This window comes from Callorhinus ursinus, unplaced genomic scaffold (assembly GCF_003265705.2).
Source record: "Callorhinus ursinus isolate GAN/ISIS: 27379988/994484 unplaced genomic scaffold, GSC_fseal_2.0 scaffold34, whole genome shotgun sequence".
Lineage (NCBI taxonomy): Eukaryota > Metazoa > Chordata > Mammalia > Carnivora > Otariidae > Callorhinus > Callorhinus ursinus.
This window is the reverse complement of record NW_027397096.1, coordinates 9711742-9733804: the sequence shown is the minus strand read 5'-3', so window position 1 is coordinate 9733804 and position 22063 is coordinate 9711742. Positions and strand designations below refer to the sequence as shown.

At 38.9% G+C, this 22063-nt stretch overlaps 1 protein-coding gene across 15 annotated transcripts in view; it reads right to left on the bottom strand.

Moving 5' to 3' along the window:
* Positions 1 to 20095, bottom strand: part of SYNRG (synergin gamma) — a 79830-nt gene extending 59735 nt beyond the window's left edge. For 9 of the 15 annotated variants that reach the window (XR_003204296.2, XR_003204297.2, XM_025851179.2 and 6 more), the window contains exons 1-3: positions 19942 to 20095; positions 13955 to 13995; positions 10299 to 10420 (exon numbers count right to left, since the gene is read on the bottom strand). Coding sequence is in view for 12 of the 15 variants with exons in the window: in XM_025851179.2 (XP_025706964.1) it covers positions 10299 to 10420; positions 13955 to 13995; positions 19942 to 20018 (240 nt within the window). In the remaining 3 variants the exon portion in view is untranslated. Of the gene's footprint in view, positions 1 to 10298; positions 10421 to 13954; positions 13996 to 19391; positions 19445 to 19941 lie in introns of those variants that run through there. The other 6 variants (XM_025851180.2, XM_025851182.2, XM_025851187.2 and 3 more) reach the window with 4 other exon arrangements.
* Between the last annotated feature and the right edge of the window lie 1968 nt (positions 20096 to 22063).

Genomic DNA, 22063 nt, shown 5'->3' with positions numbered 1-22063 from the left:
GACGTATATATACTCATGCACTGGAACACTACACAGCAGCTATATGAACAAACTTGGCTTCACTCTATAACAGGGATAAATCTAGGGGAGAAACAATGTCAAATAAAAAAATCAAAACAGAAGGGTACAAAACCTAAAAAATATATAATGTCCATGAATATTCAAACATGTAAAATAGTAGAAGTATAAGAATACATATGAAAACAATAAGCACTGATTTCTTGATAGTGATAACCATCTCTGGGGAAGTAGAAGAATGGAATTGTAACTGTTTTGTTCAATTCTTTTAAAAATATGAAGCAAATACGGTATGTTAAAATTGGATAAAAGGATATGAATATCTTCATAGAAAATCCTGAGGAATCTACAAAAAAATTCCTAGAATAAGTGAGTTCACCCAAATTGCAGGTTACAAAACAAACATACCCAGATAAATCATTTCTATATACTAGCAATGAACAGGACACTGAAATAAAAACTACAAGGCCATTTACAATTACTCAAAAGAATGAAATGCCTGGATGTAAATCTAACAAAACATTTAAAGCACTTATATGCTGAAAACTATACAATGCGGATGACAGAAATCAAAGACCTAAATAAATGGAGAGACATATATTGCAAGAATTCACATATTAAAAATGTCAATTTCCCCCAAATTGATAAAAAGGTAATTAATAATTCCTATCAAAACTCCAGTAAGACTTTTCATATAAACATTATTCTAAAACTTATATGGAAAGATAAAAGAACTAGAATAGTTAAAATAATTTTGAAAAGAATAACATGGGAAGACTTGTCATATAGCCACAGATATTTAGTCAGTAATCAAAATCTTCCAACAAGAAAAGTCCTGCACCTGATGACTTTGCTGGTGAATTCTACCAAACATTAAAAAAATAATAATAAACAACTTGGAGTCCATAAAAACCTTAAAAATTTGTACGTCAAGAAACACTATTCACAGAGTAAAAGGGGAGCCCACAGAATGGAAGAAAATATTTGCAAATCATACATCTGATAAGGGATTAATATCTAAAACATATAGAGAACTCTTACAATTCAACAACAAAAAACTCAATTCCAAAATGGACAGGAGACTTCAATAAACATTTCTCCAAAGAAGATATACAAATGGCCAATAACCACATGAGAAGATACTCAACTTCATTAGAGAAATGCAAATCAAAACTACAATGAGATACTACCTCACACCCATTAAAACAGCTACTACCAAAAAAAAAAAAACAGGGGGCACCTGGCTGGGTCAATTGGTAGAGCATGCAACTCTTGATCTCAGGTCATGAGTTCAAGCCCCATGTTGGGTGTACAGCTTACTTAAGAAAACAAAAGTAAAAACAAAAACAGAATGGGGGTAGTTTGGGGAAGATGGCAGAGCAGGAGGATCCTGAGCTCACCTCCTCCCATGGACACAATGAGACAGGAACTACATCTATGTGACTAACTCTGAAAACAACCTGAAGACTGGCAGAATAGACCTTCCACAGCTAATTATAGAGAGAACGCCACAACAAAAAGGGTAGGAGGGGAGCTAAATGAAATGGAGATAAGCAATATGCCTGATAAAGAGTTCAAAGTAATGGTCACAAAGATACTCACTCGGCTTGAGAAAACAGTAGAGGATCTCAGTGAGACCATCAACAAAGAGATAGAAAATATTAAAAAGAACCAATCAGGGCTAAAGAATTCAATAACTAAAATTTAAAAATACACTAGGGGGAATCAACAACAGATTAGAGGAAGCACAAGAATGGATCAGCAATCTGGAAGACAGCTTAATGAAATGCAACCAAGCTGAAGAGCAACAACAAAAAGAGTAATAATAAATGAGAACAGGTTAAGGAAACTCTGCAATATCACCAAGCATAACAACATTCACTTTACAGGGATCCCAGAAGAAGATAGAGAGGAGGGGGCAGAAAACTTATTTAAAGAAATAATAGCTGAAAACTTCCCTCATCTGGGGAAGGAAACAGACATCCAGATCAGGAATCAGAGAGTCCCCAACAAGATGAACCCAAGGAGGTCCACATCAAGACACACAATAATTAAAAAGAGGTGATAAAGGGAGAATTTTAAAAGCAGCAAAAGAAAACAGTTATATACAAGAGAAACCCCATAAAACTATTAGCTCATTTTTCAGGAGACACTTTGCAGGCCAGAAAGCAGTGGCATGATATATTCAAAATGCTGAAAGAAAAAATCCTGCAAACAAGAATCCTCTACCGTGTAAGGTTATCATTAATAATATGAGATAAAGAGTTTCCCAAACATGCAAAAGCTAAAGGAGTGGGGCGCCTGGGTGGCTCAGTCGTCAAGCGTCTGCGTTCAGCTCAGGTCGTGATCCCAGGGTCCTGGGATCAAGCCCCGCATCGGGCTCCCTGCTCCCACGGAGAGCCTGCTTCTCCCTCTCCCACTCCCCCTGCTGTGTTCCCTCTCTCGTTGTGTCTCTCTCTGTCAAATAAATAAATAAAACCTTTAAAAAAAAAAAGTTAAAGGAGTTTATCACTAAACCAGCCTTACAAGAAATGTTAAAGGGAATTCTTTGGCAAGAAAAGGTCATAATCAGGAGTAAGAAAATGATGAAAGGAAAAAAATTTCACAGGTAAATGCAAATATGTAATAAAAGTAGTGATTAATCACTTATAAAACCAGCATGGAAGTTAAAGCAAAAAAGCAGTAAAACCAATTATATCTATAAAAATCAGCCAAGTGACTTGCAAAATAGAAGGATGTAAAGTATGACATCATATACATAAAATATGGGGGCAGGGGGTAAAAATTTAGCTATTAGAATGAGTTCAGACTTAAGCGACCATCAACTTAATAGACTGCTACATGCATTAAGATGTTATGAATGAACCTAATGGTAAGTACAAATCAAAAACCTGTAATAGATACAAAAAAGTAAAGAGAGAGGAATTCAAACATAATACTAAAGGAAGCCATCAAACCACAAGGAAAGACAGCAAGGAACAAAAAAGAATGACGAAAACAACAATAAAGAAGTAACAAAATGGTAATAAGTACATGATTATCCATAATTACTTTATTTAAAAGATCTGTTCTTTTCATTTTTTTTTTTTAAAGTAAGCTCTATGTCCAAAGTAGGGCTCAAACTCATGACCCGGAGATCAAGAGTTGCATGCTTTACTGACTGAGCCAGCCAGGTGTTCCTCAATAATTAAATGTAAATGGACTAAATGTTCAAATCAAAAGACATAGGGTGACCGGATGGATAAAAAACAAGACCCACCTATATGCTGCCTACAAAACACTTGCTTCAGAGCTAAAGACACGTGCAGATTGAAAGTAATAAGGGATGTAAAAACATTTACCATGCAAATGGAAGTCAAAAGGAAGCTCGGGTAGCAATACTTACATCAGACAAAATAGACATTAAAACAGACTATAACAAGAGACAAAAGGACAACAAGAGGACGTAACAATTATCAATATCTATACACCCAACATAGGATACACACATAAAGCAAATATTAACAGGCATAAAGAGAAAAATTGACAGTAATACAACAACAGTAAGAGACTTTAACACTCAACTTACATCAATGGAGAGATCATGTTTGAATGACACAGCAGATCAGATGGACCTAAGATATATTCAGACCATTCCACCCCAAAACAGTGGACTACACATTCTTTTCAAGTGCACATGCAACATTCTCCATGATAGATGACATCTTAGTCCACAAGTCTCAATAAATTTTAAAAAACTGAAATCATATTATGCGTTTTTTCCAACCACAACAGTATGAAACTAGAAATCAACCACAAGAAAATATCTGGAAAGAACACAAATAACACGCTACTAAACAATGAATGGGTCAACCAAGAAATCAAAGAGGAAATCTCAAAATATATGGAAACAAATGAAAATGAAAATACAATGGTCCAAAATCTTTGAGATGCAACAAAAGCTGTTCTATGAGGGAAGATTATAACAATACAGTACTATCTCAGAAAAATCTCAAATAAAGAATCTAATCTTACACCTGAAGGAACTAGGAAAAACAAACAAACAAACAAAAACACACACACAAAAAACAAAGCCCAAAGCCAGTAGAAGGAAGGAAATAATAAAGATTGCAGGAGTAAATGAAATAGACTATAAAAAAAAAAAAAGAACAGATCAATGATACCAGGGGTTGGTTTTTTTTTTTTTTTTGTTTTTTTGTTTTTTTAAAGACTTTCTTTATCTGACAGAGAGAGAAACAGCGAGAGAGGGAACACAAGCAGGGGGAGTGGGAACGGGAGAAGCAGGCTTCCCGCTGAGCAGGGAGCCCGATGCGGGGCTCGATCCCAGGACCCTGGGATCATGACCTGAGCCGAAGGCAGTCGCTTAACCAACTGAGCCACCCAGGTGCCCCAGGAGTTGGTTCTTTGTAAAGAAAAACAAAATTGATAAACCTTTAGCCAGACTCAAGAAAAAAAGGATTCAAATAAATAAAACCAGAAATGAAGGAGAAATAACAAATACCACAGAAATACAAAAGATTATAAGAGAAGACAATGAAAAATTATATACCAACAAACTGGACAACCCAGAAGAAATGGATAAATTCCTAGGAATATGTAATATTCCAAAACTGAATGAGGAAGAAATAGAAAATCTGAACACACTGATAGCAATGAAACTGAATCAATAATCAAAAAATTCCCAAAAAACATGGGCACCTGGGTGGCTCAGTCATTAAGCATCTGCCTTCAGCTCTGGTCATGATCCCAGGGTCCTGGGATCGAGTCCCACATCGGGCTCCCTGCTCAGCAGGAAGCCTGCTTCTCCCTCTCCCACTCCCCCTGCTTGTGTTCCTGCTCTCGCTGTCTCTCTCTGTCAAATAAATAAATAAGATCTTTAAAAAAAAAAAAAAATTCCCAAAAAACAAAAGTCCAGGACCAGATGCTTTCATAGGCGAATTCTACCAAACATTTAAAGAAAAGTTAATGGGGGCGCCTGGGTGGCTCAGTCGTTAAGCGTCTGCCTTCGGCTCAGGTCATGATCCTGGAGTCCCAGGATCGAGCCCCGCATCAGGCTCCCTACTCAGTGGGAAGCCTGCTTCTCCCTCTCCCACTCCCCCTGCTTGTGTTCTCTCTCGTTTGCTGTGTCTCTCTCTCTCTCTCTCTGTCAAAATAAATAAATAAAATAAAAAAAAATAAAGAAAAGTTAATGCCTAGTCTTCTCAAACTAGTCCAAAAAATAGCACAGGAATGAAAGCTTCCAAATTCATTCTACAAGGCCAGCATTATTACCCTCATACCAAAACCAGACAGACACTACAAAAAAAAGAAAACTATAGGCCAGTATCACTGAGAAACATAGATGTAAAAATCCTCAACAAAATATCAGCAAACCAAATCCAACAATACATTAAAAAAAATCATTCACCATATCAAGTGGGATTTATTTTAGGGATGCAAGGGTGGGTGGCTCAATATTTGCAATCAGCATTGATATATCACATTAACAAGAGAAAGGATAAGAACTGTGTGATAATTTCAGTAGATGTGGGCAAAGGATTTGACAAAATACAATATCCATTCATGATTAAAAACTCAACAAAATGGGTTTAGAGGGAACATACCTCAATATAGTAAAAGCTGTATATAAAAAACAAACAGCTAACATTACACTCAATAGTGAAAAACTGAGAGCTTTTCCTCTAACACTAGGAACAAGACAAGGATATCCATTCTCACCACTTTAATTCAACATAGTACTGGAAGTCTTAGCCACAGCCATCAGACAAGAAAAAGAAATAAAAGGCATCCTAAATGATAAGGAAGTAAAACTGTCAGTATTTGCAGATGACATGATACTATAAGTAGGAAACCCTAAAGACTACCAAAAGACTATCAGAATTGATAAATGAATTTAGTAAAGTTTCAGGATACAAAATTAATAAACAGAAATCTGTTGCATTTCTATACACTAATAATGGAAGTAGCAGAAAGAGAAATTAGGAAAACAATCCCATTTACAATTACACCAAAAGTCATAAAATACCTAGGAATAAATTGAACCAAGGAGTCAAAAGACCTCTACTCTGAAAACTATAAGATATTGATGAAAGAGACTGAAGATGACACAAATGGAAAGACAATTCATGCTCATGGACTGGAAGAATTAATATTGTTAAAATATTCATATTACCCAAAGCAACCTACAGATTCAGTGCAATCCCTATCAAAATACCAACAACATTTTTTACAGAACTAGAACAAATAATACTAAAATTTGTATGGAATCACAAAAGAGCTTGAATAGCCAAAGCAATCTTGAGAAAGCTGGAGGTTATCACCATCCCAGATTTCAAGATATACTACAAAGCTGTAGTAATCAAAACAATATGGTACTGGGGCGCCTGGCTGGTTCAGTTGGTTAAGTGTCTGCCTTCTGCTCAGGTCATGATCTCAGGGTCCTGGGATCGAGCTTGGCATCAGGCTCCCTGCTCAGTGCGGAGTCCGCTTCTTCCTCTCCCTCTGCCCTTCTCCCTGCTCATGCTCTCTTTCTCTCAATCTCTCTCAAATAAATAAAATCTAAAAAAACCCCAACAATATGGTATTGGCACAAAAATAAGGACACACAGATCAATGGAAGAGGATAGAGAGCCTAGAAATAAATCCACACTTATATGGTCAATTAATCTACAACAAAAGAGAGGCAAGAACATACAATGGGGAAGAAGACAGCCTCTTCAACTAATGGTGCTAGGAAAACTGGACAACTACATGCAAAATAATGAAATTGGGCCACTTTCTTATACCATACACAAAAATAAACTCAAAATTAAAGACCTAAATGTGAGACCTGAAATTATAAAACTCCTAGAAGAAAACACAGGCTGTAATTTCTTTGACATTGGCCATAGAAACATTTTTCTAGATATGTCTCCTCAGACAAGGGAAACAAAAGCAAAATTAAACTATTGGGACTACACCAAAATAAAATGCTTGTGCACAGCAAAGGAAATCATCAACAAAACAAAAAGGCAACCTACTGAATGGGAGAAGGTATTTGTAAATAATGTATTCAATAAGGGGTTAATATCCAAAATAATTGAATATTTATCTATCTATTCAATATATATAATTCAACACCAAAAACACAAACAAGGTGATTAAAGATGGGACCTGAATAGACATTTTTCCAAGGAAGACATCAGATGGCCAAAAGACACATGAAAAGATGCTCAATATCACTCATCATCACGGAAATGCAAATCAAAATTACAAAGATAACACCTCACACCAGTCAGAATGGCTAAAGTAAAAAACACAAGAAATAACAAGTGTTGGCAAGGAGGTGGAGAAAAAGGAACCCTCATGCATCTTTGGTGGAATTCAAACTGCTACAGTCACTGGAAAACCCTATGGAGGGTCCTCAAAAAATTAAAAATAGAATTACATATGATCCAGTAATTCCACTACTAGGTATTTACCCAAAGAAAATGAAAACACAGGGCACCTGGGTGGCTCAGTCAAGCGTCTGCCTTCAGCTCAGGTCATCATCTCGAGGTCCTGTGATTGAGCTGCACATCAGGGTCCCTGCTCAGTGGGGAGTCTGCTTCTCCCTTTCCCTCTGCCCACAACTCATGCTCTCCCTCTCAAATAAATAAATAAAATCTTTAACAACAAAAAAAAGAAAACGAAAACACTATGTACTATGTTTATTGCTGCATTATTTATAATAGCCAAGATGTGGAAACAAACCAAGTGTCTATGAAAAGATGAATGGCTAAAGAAGATGTGCCATATATATACATATATATAATGGAATATGACTCAGCCATAAAAAAGAATGAGATCTTGCCATTTGCCATGACACAGTGAAATAAGTCACTCAGAGAAAGACAAACACTATATGATTTCACCCATATGTGGAATTTAAGAAACAAAACAAGGGAACCAAAAAGAGAGAGAGAGAGAGAGAGAGAAACCAAGAAACAAACTCTTGAGAGAACTAGTGTGTGCCAGATGGAGGTGGATGGAAGGGGGGGTGAAAAAAAGGGGATCAAGAGTATACTTATCTTGATGAGCACTGAGTAATATATAGAATTGGTTAATCATTATATTGTACACCTGAAACTAATATAACACTGTATATTAACTATACTTCAATAAACAACAACAACATTGCATTCTATGGTAGATTGTTTCCACCTATTTGCTGTCTTTACTCAAAGATTATACATTCCTATGTGATGTGCATTCTTCCTGGTATATTCTTCCCCTACTGCTGCTTGTTTTGACCACATTACTTTGGTGAGTAGAAGTAACTGATAAATGCCACCTCTGAGAGGAAGCTTTAAAAGTTGTAACAGTGTTTGTCCATCTCTTTTCCTTATGTCAAGAGTCTGGGATGTCCCAGGTAAGGGTCTCAGGATAAAGAGAACATGGATCGGAGTCACAGCCAACCCACAAAGGACATGTATCACAAATGAAAAAATAAACTTTTGTTTTTCTAAGTCCGAGATTTTGGGATTGCTATTTATGTAACATAGCAAAAGCCGAGTAACATGGATTTAAAACCTACAAAAGCTCAATTTAGTCCCATGTCTTCTTTTACTGGCAATGAATAAAGAATGATTCTGGAAGTTCTCCCAAATCTTTACATACAACACAGAAACTTTATTTGCTTAAATGGCTTCAACATGACAATAGTTTCAACTTAAATTCTGATTGTAAATGCTGAATATTACGTATTTCTAAATTATATACATGTGTTACTATACTAATATATTTGTATACATGATAAAACACATAGAAAATTTTAAATAATTAGCAAAAACAAAATATATGACACTATAATATTTATTAACAGTATGGAAAGTCTTGGTTCTGGCTTATTTGTGAATGAATAGATTTATTCATTTTAAAGAGATGGTGTGGGGGGAGGGGCAGAGGGAGGGGGGAGGGAGAGAGAGGGGGGAGAGGGGGTGGAGGGGTGGAGGGAGGGGGGGAGGGGGAGAGAGAGAGAAAGTGAGAGTGAGTCTCAAGCTCATTCTGTGTTGAGCATGGAGCCCAACATAGGGCTGGATTCCACGACTCAGATCATGACCTGAGCAGAAACCAAGAGTTGGACGCTAAACCGAATGCACCAAGATGCTCCCAATATGTTTATTTAAAAAAAAAAAAATTACCGTAACACTTTGGATTCAGCCATTTAAAGACCTGATTCCTGGATTCAGTTTACTTGGCTACTTGGTTTAAATGGATATCATAGCTAAAGAAGACAATTTACAAAGGCAGAGAGATCCAAAATGGAAGAAGCCCATCTTAGGCAGCGCTTACTAAATCCTGATACTATCAATTTCATTCACCAATTCTAAAATTAAAATGTAACATTATTTGCTTTAATCAGTCAACATCTCACCTGCTCTAACTACATCAGCCTTTTAATGATTCTCCTTCTATCTACTTTTCCCTCCTCTCTCCCTCCAAGCCTTCTCTAGTCAGCAGTCAGGATGATCTTTTTTTTTTTTTTTTTTAAAAGATTTTATTTATTTATTTGACATAGAGAGAGAGAGAGACAGAGTGAGCACAAGCAGGGGGAGTGGCAGGCAGAGGCAGAGGGAGAAGCAGGCTCCCCACAGAGAAGGGGGAGCCCGATGTGGGACTCGATCCCAGGACGCCGGGATCATGACCTGAGCCGAAGGCAGTCGCTTAACCAACTGAGCCACCCAGGCGCCCAGGATGATCTTTTTGAAATACAAATCTGACTGTGTCATTCCACTGCTTTAAACTATTCAATTGAGACAGAATTCAATGTATTAATTTGGATAAAACAGACTTATTCGAGACTTAGGTTCAAATCCTGGCTTCCTATGCTCTGTAAGCATCCTCACAAAGCTGCAGATTCCTTCTCAGAAAAATGGAGACACTACCTCTTTAAAAAGTTATGGGGATTACATATTTTAATATAAAGAAGGTTTTAAGTCTTCCAAACAATGACACTGCTCCTTTCATGAGAACAATGTTACTTCTAACAATGCTTCTTCATGGCATCAGGTCCCTGAACTTTCCAAGATGTCATTCTAAAATTCTTCTAAGCCAGAAATCAAATAAAGTAGTCACCACCAGATTTTCCTTACATGATTTATCTTCCCCCATTCTTATGAACATTATTCTATTTTGAAGGAAGCCACCTAAGATGCAGACATTTCCAAATATAATATTAAGCTCCTGGTACGTAACTCTTAGTATGTAACACATAACAACAAACAATAACTTTGTAAACAATTGGTTAAAGAGGCAAGTACCTGCATGGCAATAGGTCCTTGGGACATTTGAGAACTATAATTCATTCCTAGCATGCCTTGCATATTAGGCTGCATGACAGAGACCATAGGAAATCCTTGCTGCTGCATTGGCATCAGTCCTGCTGAAAAACAAAGGTGTCATTAAAGTCAATGTATTTATTTTTTATTAAAAAAATTTTTTTTGAGAGAGTGTGTGTGTGCACGCGAGCTTGGGAGGGGCAGAGGGATGGAGAAAATCCCAAGCAGGCTCCACACCCAGCACAGAGCCCAACACGGAGCTTGATCTGACGACCCCAAGATCACGACCAGAGCCATAATCAAGAATCAGATGCTTAACCAACTGAGCCACCCAGGTGCCCCTAAAGTCAATGTATTTTAAAGTTTATTTTCTTAAAACCATAAGTACATAAAGGACTTGTTACCTGGGAGGGAGCACAGTTTAGTGGAAAAAGCACAGGCCGTGGAGAGACAGACAGACCTGAGTATGAATTCCACTTCCATCAGTTACTTAGCTATGTGATCTTGGGCAAGTTATAAAACTTCATTTGTAAAGTGAAGATAATAATAACTTTTCTACAGAATTTTTGTGCAACTTAAAAAATGGACAGGATAGCCTAATTGTGATATTTGGCCTTCAAGATGGACCCCAGCAATCTCTGCCTCTTGGTACTCATTCCCTTGTCATTCCTCCCACACTGAATAGGGCTAACCAGTATAACCGATAGAATATAGTGGAAATGACCGTGTATAACTTCCAAGGCTGCTTCCTTGCTCTCTTCCATCACTTGCTCCGGAGAAAGCTACTGCCACATGGTAAGAATACTCAAGGTCCTATGAAGAATCCATATGGCATGGAACTGGAAACCTCTTGCCAAAAGGCAGCACAAATTTGTCATCTGTATGAGTGAGCCATCTTGGAAACAGATCACCCAGCCCTAACTAACCTTAAGATGCTTACAGCCCTGGTTGACATCTTTACTGCAATCTCTTTGGTCCTGGGCCAAAACCACCCAGTGAAGCCATTCCCAGATACCTGATCTGTGGATACAATGTGAAATAATAAAATGTGTATTTTTTAAGTTTTGGAGTACTTTTTTATGCAGCAGCATGTAACTATACAATAACATATATACTAATAGCATGAACTGCGGATGCCAATGAGAAATGTCACTTAGTACCTTTGGGACTTGCTTAACTTCTGTGCCTGTTTCCTTTTTTTTTTTTTTTAAGATTTTATTTATTTATTTGACACAGAGAGACACAGCGAGAGAGGGAACACAAGCAGGGGGAGCGGAAGAGGGAGAAGCAGGCTTCCGGTGGAGCAGGAAGCCCGATGCGGGACTGGAGCCCGATGCGGGGCTCGATCCCAGGATCCTGGGATCATGACCTGAGCCAAAGGCAGACACTTAACAACTGAGCCACCCTGGCGCCCCTGTGCCTCAGTTTCTTTTTTTTTTTTTTTAAGATTTTATTTATTTATTTGACACAGAGAGAGAGACAGCTAGAGAGGGAACACAAGCAGGGGGAGCAGGAGAGGGAGAAGCAGGCTCCTGGCTGAGCAGGGAGCCCGATGCGGGGCTCGATCCCAGGACTCTGGGATCATGACCTGAGCCGAAGGCAGACGCTTAATGACTGAGCCACCCAGGCGCCCCTGTGCCTCAGTTTCTTATCTGTCAAACGGTTTAATACCTAATATGCTTGAAGAAATGCTATTCCTCTTCTCTTTCCTTAAATGAATAGTTTATATAACATTTACCACTAAATAGCCATCAGCATGGAAAGTATATAATGCAATGGCAGGAGAACTATCATGAAAACACGATTTAGAGTAAAAGAACTCCCAAACTTTTCCAATGAAGTATTCCCAAGAGTGGAGAAGACTAAAGATATATACCTTTGGGAATTTAATAAACACTAAGTGCCTACTATATTTTAGGCACAGTTCTAGAGAGTTGGTATACAACTGTGAACAAAACAAAATCCCTACATGGCCTGAACACAAATTTCAACTTAATTTTGCACTTTATTACATCTATGTTGGTTCTACTATAAGGAGCTTTTAATCAAATTTTGATTTAAAAAAATTAAAAGTCTGGTAAAGTATACCACGTTTACCTTGTGAGTTCTGTGTACCTTAAAGGTTATTTATACACAGTTTAATTTCAGAAGCATGAACATCCATATTTACAGGTAACATTATTAGTGGCATTCATTTATTCATTCAATCATTTATTCAAACATTTGAGGGCCTACTCCTTGTCAGGCACCATTCTAGGGACACGGTAGTCTACAAAACCAGGTCCTTAACCGGATGGAACTTACATGTTTTCCCTCTTGACCCTTTGGACCTAAAATTTTGTTCATTTGGATTAGTTTTATTTAATTCTTGAATGGGTAACTCAGGTATTTGGTACAACATTTAAAGGCATGAAAGTATGCACAGTGAAAACTCTCATCTCTCTCTTGTCTCCTGTTTACCTACTCATGATCTTGTGGTTACTCTTGTTGTCAGCTTCTTGTATATGCTTTCAGAAATAATCCATGCATAATTTAAAGCCTTGTAATGATCAAAAAGTCCACACTAACAGACTTTGTAAAAAGAAAAAAATCTCAAAAACAATTCCAAATTCCAGAAGAAAAAATATCAGGCAAACTTTTGGGCTCTCTTCTTGCTCTAAATGCAGATTTTTACTTGAAAGTTTTATAAAAATGCAAAATCTTGAGCCACAATAATGAATAATTCTGTAACGCCTTCCTAAAGAACAAAAGGATCTCAAACCATTTGGTCTAAATCTGGGACACATCTAATTACAGACAGCTTAAATAATGCATAAATGTCAGCACAATGAAAATAATACAACTGACCCTTGGAAAAATTTACTTGAAACTCAACCTCCATCACTGATTACAAATGGAGACAAAGTCAGTATGAGCCACTGACCACCTGCTACTGAGCCACTCTTTATCTTTCATCTCTATTGGTGACCTGGGAGTCTCTGTTTCTCTAGCAATTCCACCATAAGCAATCAACACTGGCTTTGTGAGAAGGGACAGTTTTCAGAAGCAGATTGGTATGTGTCAGGGTGTGAGCAGAAAGAAGAGAAAGGCAGACACATTCTTTCTTCAATGTTGTGTCCCAGTGGCACAGTGGCGTTGAGCCAAGATTGTATCCCTTCACTACAGTTGCCCTAAAGACACGGCTAGAAGTGATACTGGTAGGCCCTCGTCTGAAACAGAAGGGATATACCCAGTAAAGAAATTGAAAAGAATAAAACTGAGACTTAAGAAATAATTTATACTGTATCAGAATATATGCTCTCTTACATACATAAGACCAAATCATATAGAGAAAACATGGTAGTATAAAATAATTAAAGGGTTCAACAAACAACCACAGAGACCCTATAATTTTCTATCAGTACGCTGGGTGCTGCAGATACTGACAAGCATAAGGCAGACATAGCTTCCGCCCTTTGGAGCTAACAATCTAGAATTACACAATTTTTGAGAAATTTTAAGAAGAGCTGGCATATATATAGGTTCAAGACTGCAAGAAAATTTTACTCTATTTGGCAGCAACAAGACTTTTTTATCCACTTAATTCCCAAGTTCAGAAACATGAAAGTGAAAAGTTTAAAACTTCAGCTTTCACATACCTTGAGGGGGTCTCATTCCACCTGCAACAGGGAACATGAAGCTGAGAACAGAACAAAAACATATCAGGATTATTTAATATATACAATGATTTCAAATAAAACATGTAATTTTTTACATAAACAAAAGAAGTGTAAACAGGGTCCTGCCATTTGTTCTATAGTACAATACTGAATATCAATACAGACTGAACTTCCATAGGATGCATGACAGCATGTTAGCATAGGGAGAAAATTTTTTAACTAGACAACAAAAGACCTTGAAACTAGTCCTGGTCCTGTCACTGAGTGGCTTCTCTAGATTCCAATTTCTCCATCCATAATACGAGAAGGCTGGATTAGATTCAATTCAACGAACATTTATTGAGTACCTACTACATGGAGGAATTGAAGCAGCTCACGGTCTTGTTGAAGACATGCATGCAAGCAACTATCGGACAGAACGTGCTAAGTGCTGGGAGAGGTCCAAAATACTAACAGAGATGAAAAGAAAAAGATTAATTCAATGGGTTATAGCTCACGGAGTTTTGTGAAGGTATCTTTTAAGCTGAACCTCAAAGAGAGTCAAACTACAGTTTGAGAGAAAGCTCTGAGGCCAGAGCTATGTGTTTAGAGAAATGATTTAAGGTTGAATATAGGATTAGAGAAGCAGACTGTGGAGGACCTTTGAATTTCCTTTGAATACTATATGAAGGCAGAGATTATTAATTGTGGTAAAATACACATCACAAAATTTTACCATTTTAACCAGTTTTAAGTGTATAGTTTGTAGCATTAAGTTCACTCATGATGTTGTACCACTATCACCACGATCCATTTCCAGAACTTTTTCATCATCCCTAATAAAGACTCTATACCCATTAAACAATAACTCCGCATCACTCCCTCCCCCAACCCCTGGTGGTCACTACTTTTTGTCTCTATGAATTTGCCTATTCTAGCTACCTCAGATTAAGTAGAATCATACGAGATAAGTGTCCTTTCTGTATGTGGCTCATTTCACTTAACATAATGTTTTCAAGGTTCATCCATGTTGTAGCAGGTATCAGCATTTCTTTCCTTGTTATGGCTGAATAATACTCCATTTTATGTACATACCACATTTTGTTTATCTACTCATCTGCTGATGGACACTTGGGTTGTTTCTATCTTTTGGCTATTGTGAGTAATGCTGCTAAGAACATTGGTGTACGAGTATCTGTTTGAGTCCTCCCTGTCAATTCTTTTGGAGAGAGAGAGATACGTGTGTGTGTGTGTGTGTGTGTGTGTGTGTGTTCCCTCTCTCACTGTCTCTCCGTGTCAAATAAATACAATCTTTTTTTTTTAAAGATTTTATTTATTTGACAGAGAGAGAGCACAAGCAGGAGGAACTGCAGAGGGAGAGAGAGAAGCAGGCTCCCCGCTGAGCAGGGAGCCCGATGAAGGGCTCCATCCCAGGACCCTGGGATCATGACCTGAGCCGAAGGCAGACCCTTAATGACTGAGCCACCCAGGCGGCCCTAGAGAGGCTCTTTTAAATAAAGGTAAAAAAAAAATTAAATTATGCCCTGGTTGTGAATGAAATAGCTAAGGGAATGTGCATATATAGGGAGAAGACACCAAAGGGCAACTTGGAGAATTCTTATGGTGAAAACTGAGTAAGGAATGGCCACTGAAAACCAAGGGAGTTAGTTATAATTGAGTGATAACTAAGGAAGGACCACATTTCAGAAAGGAAGTAGTTACCAGTATCTAATGCTTTAGAAAAGGTGATCAGAATGAGGATTAACAAAAAAAGCTCACTGCTTCTGAAAATGCTGATCTCTGAGTAAACAGTGTCAAGAGGAAGAGAAACTCTTGGACCCGTACAGAGAAAGGTTTAGGACAGAAAAGATATACTTACTAACTGATAAAACAAAGTTTCTGAGGGAATGAGATTAACAAAGGAAGGTAGCAAAAAGGATCTGCTTTGAAAAGGAAGAGAAACTTCTTTCTATAAGACTGGAGGGAAAGAAAATGGGAAAATTCAAGGAAGAAAAAGTCTGAGTGGGAAAGACTCAATTTGGGAGTCAAAGTATCTGAAGAGGGTTTTGAATAATCTTTAAGGAATCTAGTGAAATCCAGGAATTATATGCCAAATTTGTGTGTCCTTGTATTTTTCTCTTGTATAACACCCTCTTCCCAGGAAAAAGGCTAAAAACCAAACTTTAGAGTCTTTTAGCTCTAAAATATTTTTAATTAAAAATAATTGTGTAAAGTGGTTTACAAAGTTCTAGTTGGATATCCATCTGGTTATATGTGATTTATAGCTTTGTAGAGGATTTGAACTGTTAGCAAATTCTACTGCCGACAAGCACGCCCACACCCAAAGAGAGGCTTGAATAGTGAACAGCTTTTCTGAACTGCACACAAGATATATTAGTTAAGCTGTGTGTTACCTGGATAAGATGTTTAAAATGCAAGTCGAAATTTGGTAGTATCACTTTTTTAAAAAGCTACTCACACATACTAAGATTTATAAACTTAGAACCAATGCATTTAAGTAATCAACTTGTCAAGACTTCTCCAAATCAGACTTAAAGATTACAATTACCAATACGGCTTAGCGGCTAAGTAAAAACCAGAAACTCAAGTTATATTTTCTTTTTTCCAGTTCAGCCATAAATTAACTGTAAAGTTCTATGCAAACCCCTTCACCACCCTGTCCTGTTTCCCTCTGTCAAACGACAACACAAGAACTGCAAGTTTGCCAAGGTCCCAACTAAGATAACCAAATAGACAGGAATAAATGTATAGGATGTATAAAGGTTACCTTGAAAACCAATAAAAACTAAATTAAGAACAGTACTGACAAACATGACTTACTCCAGTAATTATTTAGCAAGCCAAACTCTTTAGTGACCTATGTACTATTCATCTGATTCTCTGGAATGTTTAGACAACTAACATCAACATGCTTCAAGACTGGTTAGACAAGCAGCTAAGACGCTGATAAGACAGCAAAAGTTTGGCAAAAAAACAAAAAAACCTCAAAACCCAAAAACTGGGCAGCAAGATGACCAACAATTTAATTTCAAAGGTAAAACCACTATTTATTACCAATACCTGAGTATGAAAGCAGAACCAGGAGGTCTACTTGCCACATGCCTGTCCCATTCATCCTTCCCTTTCAGTTACCTTTGCTACTAACCTTCCCTTGGCAGGCATGGACTCCAACAAAACCTCCTAAAAGCACCTCTCCGCCTCCAGACTCTCAAACTCCTAATACAGCTCAGAGAGCACAGGTGAGGTGCATCTTCTTAAAGGACCATTTGATGAGGCCACTCCTGGGATTAAAACTACGTAATGACTCCCCCTTAAGTTGAATTTCCTTCCTTTATATCCATGGCCCCCTCCAGTTTTAGCACAACTTTTTCAGTTTTAGCTCACAAAACTCATCTCCCATTTAGTGCCACAATCCATCTGGCCTTATCTGCTGTTCCCTTAGTGTTCAGTAGGCCTGCATATTTCTTATGACAATCCCTTGACCCCTTCCTCTTCCTCCAAATGGGGCCCAGCTGAAATACCTCCTTTGCTTTCAATGCAGTTTGAATCCACAAATATTTACAGAATGTTTTCTATGTTACAATGTACTAGAAGCAGTGGAAGATGAAAAGATGAGGAAGTCCTTAAGGAGCTTGTAAAAGAGAAGGAAAAACATAGACAAGCTCACAAACGATAATATCCCAGAAGGATACAGACTAATCAAGATCTTTCAATTCTTTTCTCTCCACTGTTCTTGTTTTTTTTTTTTTTTTTTTTTTAAATTATACTTCCCATCTCTTGGGCAACTTTTGTCCTCTATATAACTCTACCATTTATTCTAAAGTAGCCCAACCAGGATACCAATCAAAAGTAGGCTAATGTTAATGAAGTTGGAAAATGTCATTGATTTTTGTTTGGGTCTCAGAACAGAAACAAGTATCTAAGAAATATGGTACCTTATAGTTCCTGGATTTTCTCCACTAGAAGCTGAGAAAGATTGCCTGGCTCTTTTTCTTTTCCCTTAAAATATACTTAGGCTATCATAATGTTAATTTCCTTATAAAATAACTTCAGCCCTCACCACTGCTCTCTAAAAACTGTAATATTCTTTTTTTATTGAGCATACAGCTTTTCGGCCTCAGAAAGTTTCCAATATATGGAAACTTACCATACATTTTGCAAGGTAAGGAACATTTAAGCCACTTTTCTCTCCCGTGTATCCTCTAGAGTTTTATTTTTATTTTTTAAAGATTTTATTTGTCAGGGCAAGCACACAAGCAGGGGGAGCGGGAGGCAGAGGGAGAAGCAGGCTCCTGCAGAGAGGAGAGCCTAATGCGGGACTGGATCCCAGGACACTGGGATCATGACCTGAGCCGAAGGCAGCTACTAACCGACTGAGCCACCCAGGCGTCCCTCTCCTCTAGAGTTTTAGAATTCGATGTTACTCCAACCACTTTTTATAGATGAAAGAAATTTTAAAATCAATCTAACCTCTATCACAATTCAGGCCATACTTATTTTTAAAAATGAGTGTTCGTGGACTAGTGACATTGAAACACTATAAACTAAGGGGAATGATCCACTCAACTTTCTGCACGTGGTCCTCCCCACACATAAAAAACAGAAACCAAACAATCAAAAGAAAACCCATAGGCCTAAAATACCAAATTTATATTTTTTCAGAACTTAGTGCCATGATTAATCATATACTTGGTCAAATTAATGCCACTCAAGAACATTTTAGGAACTGTCATCACATACAGAAAATAGATTACATATTTGTCTTCTGCAGCCAGAAACTGACATACCAAGTATTCATGAAAGACTCTAATGAAACAGCGTAGATTGGAAAACAGAAGAAAACAGTTTTAAACCTAAAGTAAATGGAAATGGGAAATGGGGGCTGCACACAGGTGGTTCATTCAACAGCCACTGCCCTTTTTTCCTAGCATATATATAAGCACCTGCAGGAAGTAATAACTTTAAAGACTTCACACTGCTTAGCGTTCCTGACTCCAAAATTAAAACACTGCCTATCAAAATACTAACACTTTGCTTTCCGAAAATAATTTAGGCTGCTGAAGATAAAAAGCTAATTTTATCTTCAAATGTATATGCACTATGTGTTGGTTAACAAAACAAACTCAGACGAGGTCATTACAGAAGTGGGGTGAAAACTTCCCCGAATAAAGGATTTCCTTAAACGATGAACTTGTCAAGTCGCAGACGTTCTTCTCCTTTATCATTCTGGATATGAGAACCACAGGCAATTATTATATGACAGAAGACAGATTTATTTAAGGACTAAGTTAAAGCTTGGAAGCTTTGTTCTAATAACTGTGTAACTGCTGTTTAATAGTGATTTGATTTTAATAAGGAGACAAGTCTTAAGAGGTACGTCTACAAAAGCTCTATTAATGCAAAGGTCTTTCTTTACCTTTTCCTGCTGCTTCTCGTGCGTTCCTAAGGTGATAAAAAGGACAGGGCATTCTAAACGGGGGCAGGCAGACAGTACACACACACAAATCTTGGGATCAGCTGTTCAGTTTTGTGACCAGATTTTTCAGAGCCTTCACTACCCTAACCCCGGTCAAGCCCGGAAAGCCCTGGGAAAGGGAAGTCTGGTCGCTCGGAGCCAGCCCGGGCGAGAAGCGAGACGTCGGGGTTCCTGCCTTCCCCAGCCCCGGCCGGGTGCCAGCCCAGCCGAGCGGACCCTCACCTCCTGCTCCTCTTCCTCCTCCCCTCCCCGCACTGGGACGCTCTCGCTCGCTGCTCGGCTCCAGCACCAGTGCCCCCGAGCCTGGGAGACAGGAGTCGGGCGCCGGGTTCTCCCCGCCCCTCGGCCTAGGTCCCCGGAGGACCCCCTTCTCCCGTAACCCAGTGCCAAAGGAAAAGGGGTCGAAGCGGGCGAAAACCGCCATAACCGCCACACAGCCCTCGCCCTGGCGGGGTCAGCCCTGGGGCCCGGCCCGGCTCTTCACACCCACCTGCCTCCCCCGGGAGCCCCAGCGCCGGCTCCCGCGGCCCCACCGCCGCCAGCTCCCGCTCCCGGCCGCAGCGCCATCTTGCTCCGGGCCCGCCGCCGCCACCTTACAAGCTGCTGTCAGCTGAAGACAGCCACTTCCGGGGCAAACGCCAGCCCCTCCACGCCGCGGACCGGGCGACGGGGCGGAGCCGTGCGCCCACGTGACCCTCCGCGCCCCGGGGAGGGGGGATTGCGGCGCGCCCTCGTCACGTGGCACGACCGCCGCTGGGGGTCCTCCGAGTGCGATTCTGGTTCTGGGGTTTCCTGGGCGGTTCAGGGCAGCTGATTCATTCTCTGGCAAGGCCCTACGGAAGGTCCGGCTGGCGGCCGAGCGGCAAAGCGTTGTCCCTCCGTTTGAAAAACCGTCAGGTTGGTTAGTGAAAAGAGGAGATCGAATCCTTTTTAAGCTGGAATGATGGGTGCACGGGTATTTTATTCTTTTTACACTTAAAGAATAGGTGGATCCTGGACGCTCCTTTGATAGCTTTACAGCGCTGATCAGTGATCACCTCTCTTTTTCCCGAGAATTCGGCAGCTTCCTTTTGGCACCCACCCCAGAAGATGAAGGTATTTAAAATTCAGTGAAGCACCCTAGCGCAAATACACCTAGCCTGTATATAAAACCTTCAACGCGCACCGTTCCATGCGTTTGGTTCCGCCACCATGCCACCCAATAATCCCTGCTTTTCCTTTACTTGCAAGCAGGGGCAAAACGGTGTTTGCAAAGCAGTTCATCACTACTCTGAACTTATCTGGATATATTATATAAAATATATAAAATCTGGGCATATTTCTTCCCCCTACTCAAACTACTGTTAAGTAAAATACAAAAGTCCAATGTAAACCTTTTCAAGCCTTCAAGCAGTTTATTAGCAAGTAGTGGATTAATTATAATTAGCTTTATCTTTCACTCTTGCCCCAAGGCTTCTACAGGGAAACCATTTGTAATAATAGTTATCTTTTATTGGGCACAAATCACTAGTCAGGAACCTTACTGAATTTTTTCAAAGTCTTCAGTGTCCCTAAGAGTTAGTATTGGCATTTTGCAGATGAGAAAACTAAGGTCAAAAGAAGTTGTAATTTGCCCAGGTCATAGGGTTGCAACTCAGCAGGACCAGGATTCAAACCCAGGTGTTTCACATAAAAGTCCTTACTCATTTCACTAGCACAGCTATTTAACTATCATGTGTTCTCTTTTCACAATGGTCTACTAATTTCATTTCTCTTCTTTAGGTGAAACTGAAATTTGTGTAGCATGTAGTCCCAACAGATAATAAAAGTGCTAAATTCGGTATTAATCCATTGACACGCCAAGTTAATACTGGTGTATATAGCCACAGTTATTTAAGGATGGGTAGTTACACAGGAGGAAATACTAAAAAGAGGAAATAAAGTCAAATGAAGAAAGTATATCAGGATCATAGAAGATGTGATTTCTTGTTTCTGCCAGGATACTTTGTTCTCCTTTGCCTGTGGATTCCTACATTTGCTAGACTCAGCACAGGAGGTCAGCCTTCCATGACGTTGGATGCCATCCTCTGATGCTTCAGCATCTTGGCCTTATGTCTAATACAGCATTTGCCTGCCACACTATTTGTTCCTTTACTCTATACCCACCACTACACTCTAAGGGCACAGACTGTGTTATTAAGCCTTGTATTCCTAACCAAATATATCATGTTTCTTTAAGGAATATTTGGCATTAATTTATAACGTGTCAGGCACAGAGCTAGGCACTTCCAATACTCATAGTTGGTATTACCCCCAATCTCATACATAAAAAAACCGAAGCTCTGAGAAATTAAAGAACCTAGTCAAAGTCATACAGTTGGCAATAGGTGGCACCATCACAACTACCTCCAGGATATAGAGTCAAGAATCTGTTTTCAAGAACAACAAAAAAATCACATGCTTGTATGTATTTTTTGTACCTTGTAGCAAACGGTCTCTATTTACATAAATTCTGAAGATGAACAATTTGTCTCATTTAAAATATTCAAGTTGGAGTCTGTCTGTCCTGACATTAGAATAAAAGGCTGAGAATAAAGGAAATTAATATGTTTAATTCAAATGCTGCTAAGATA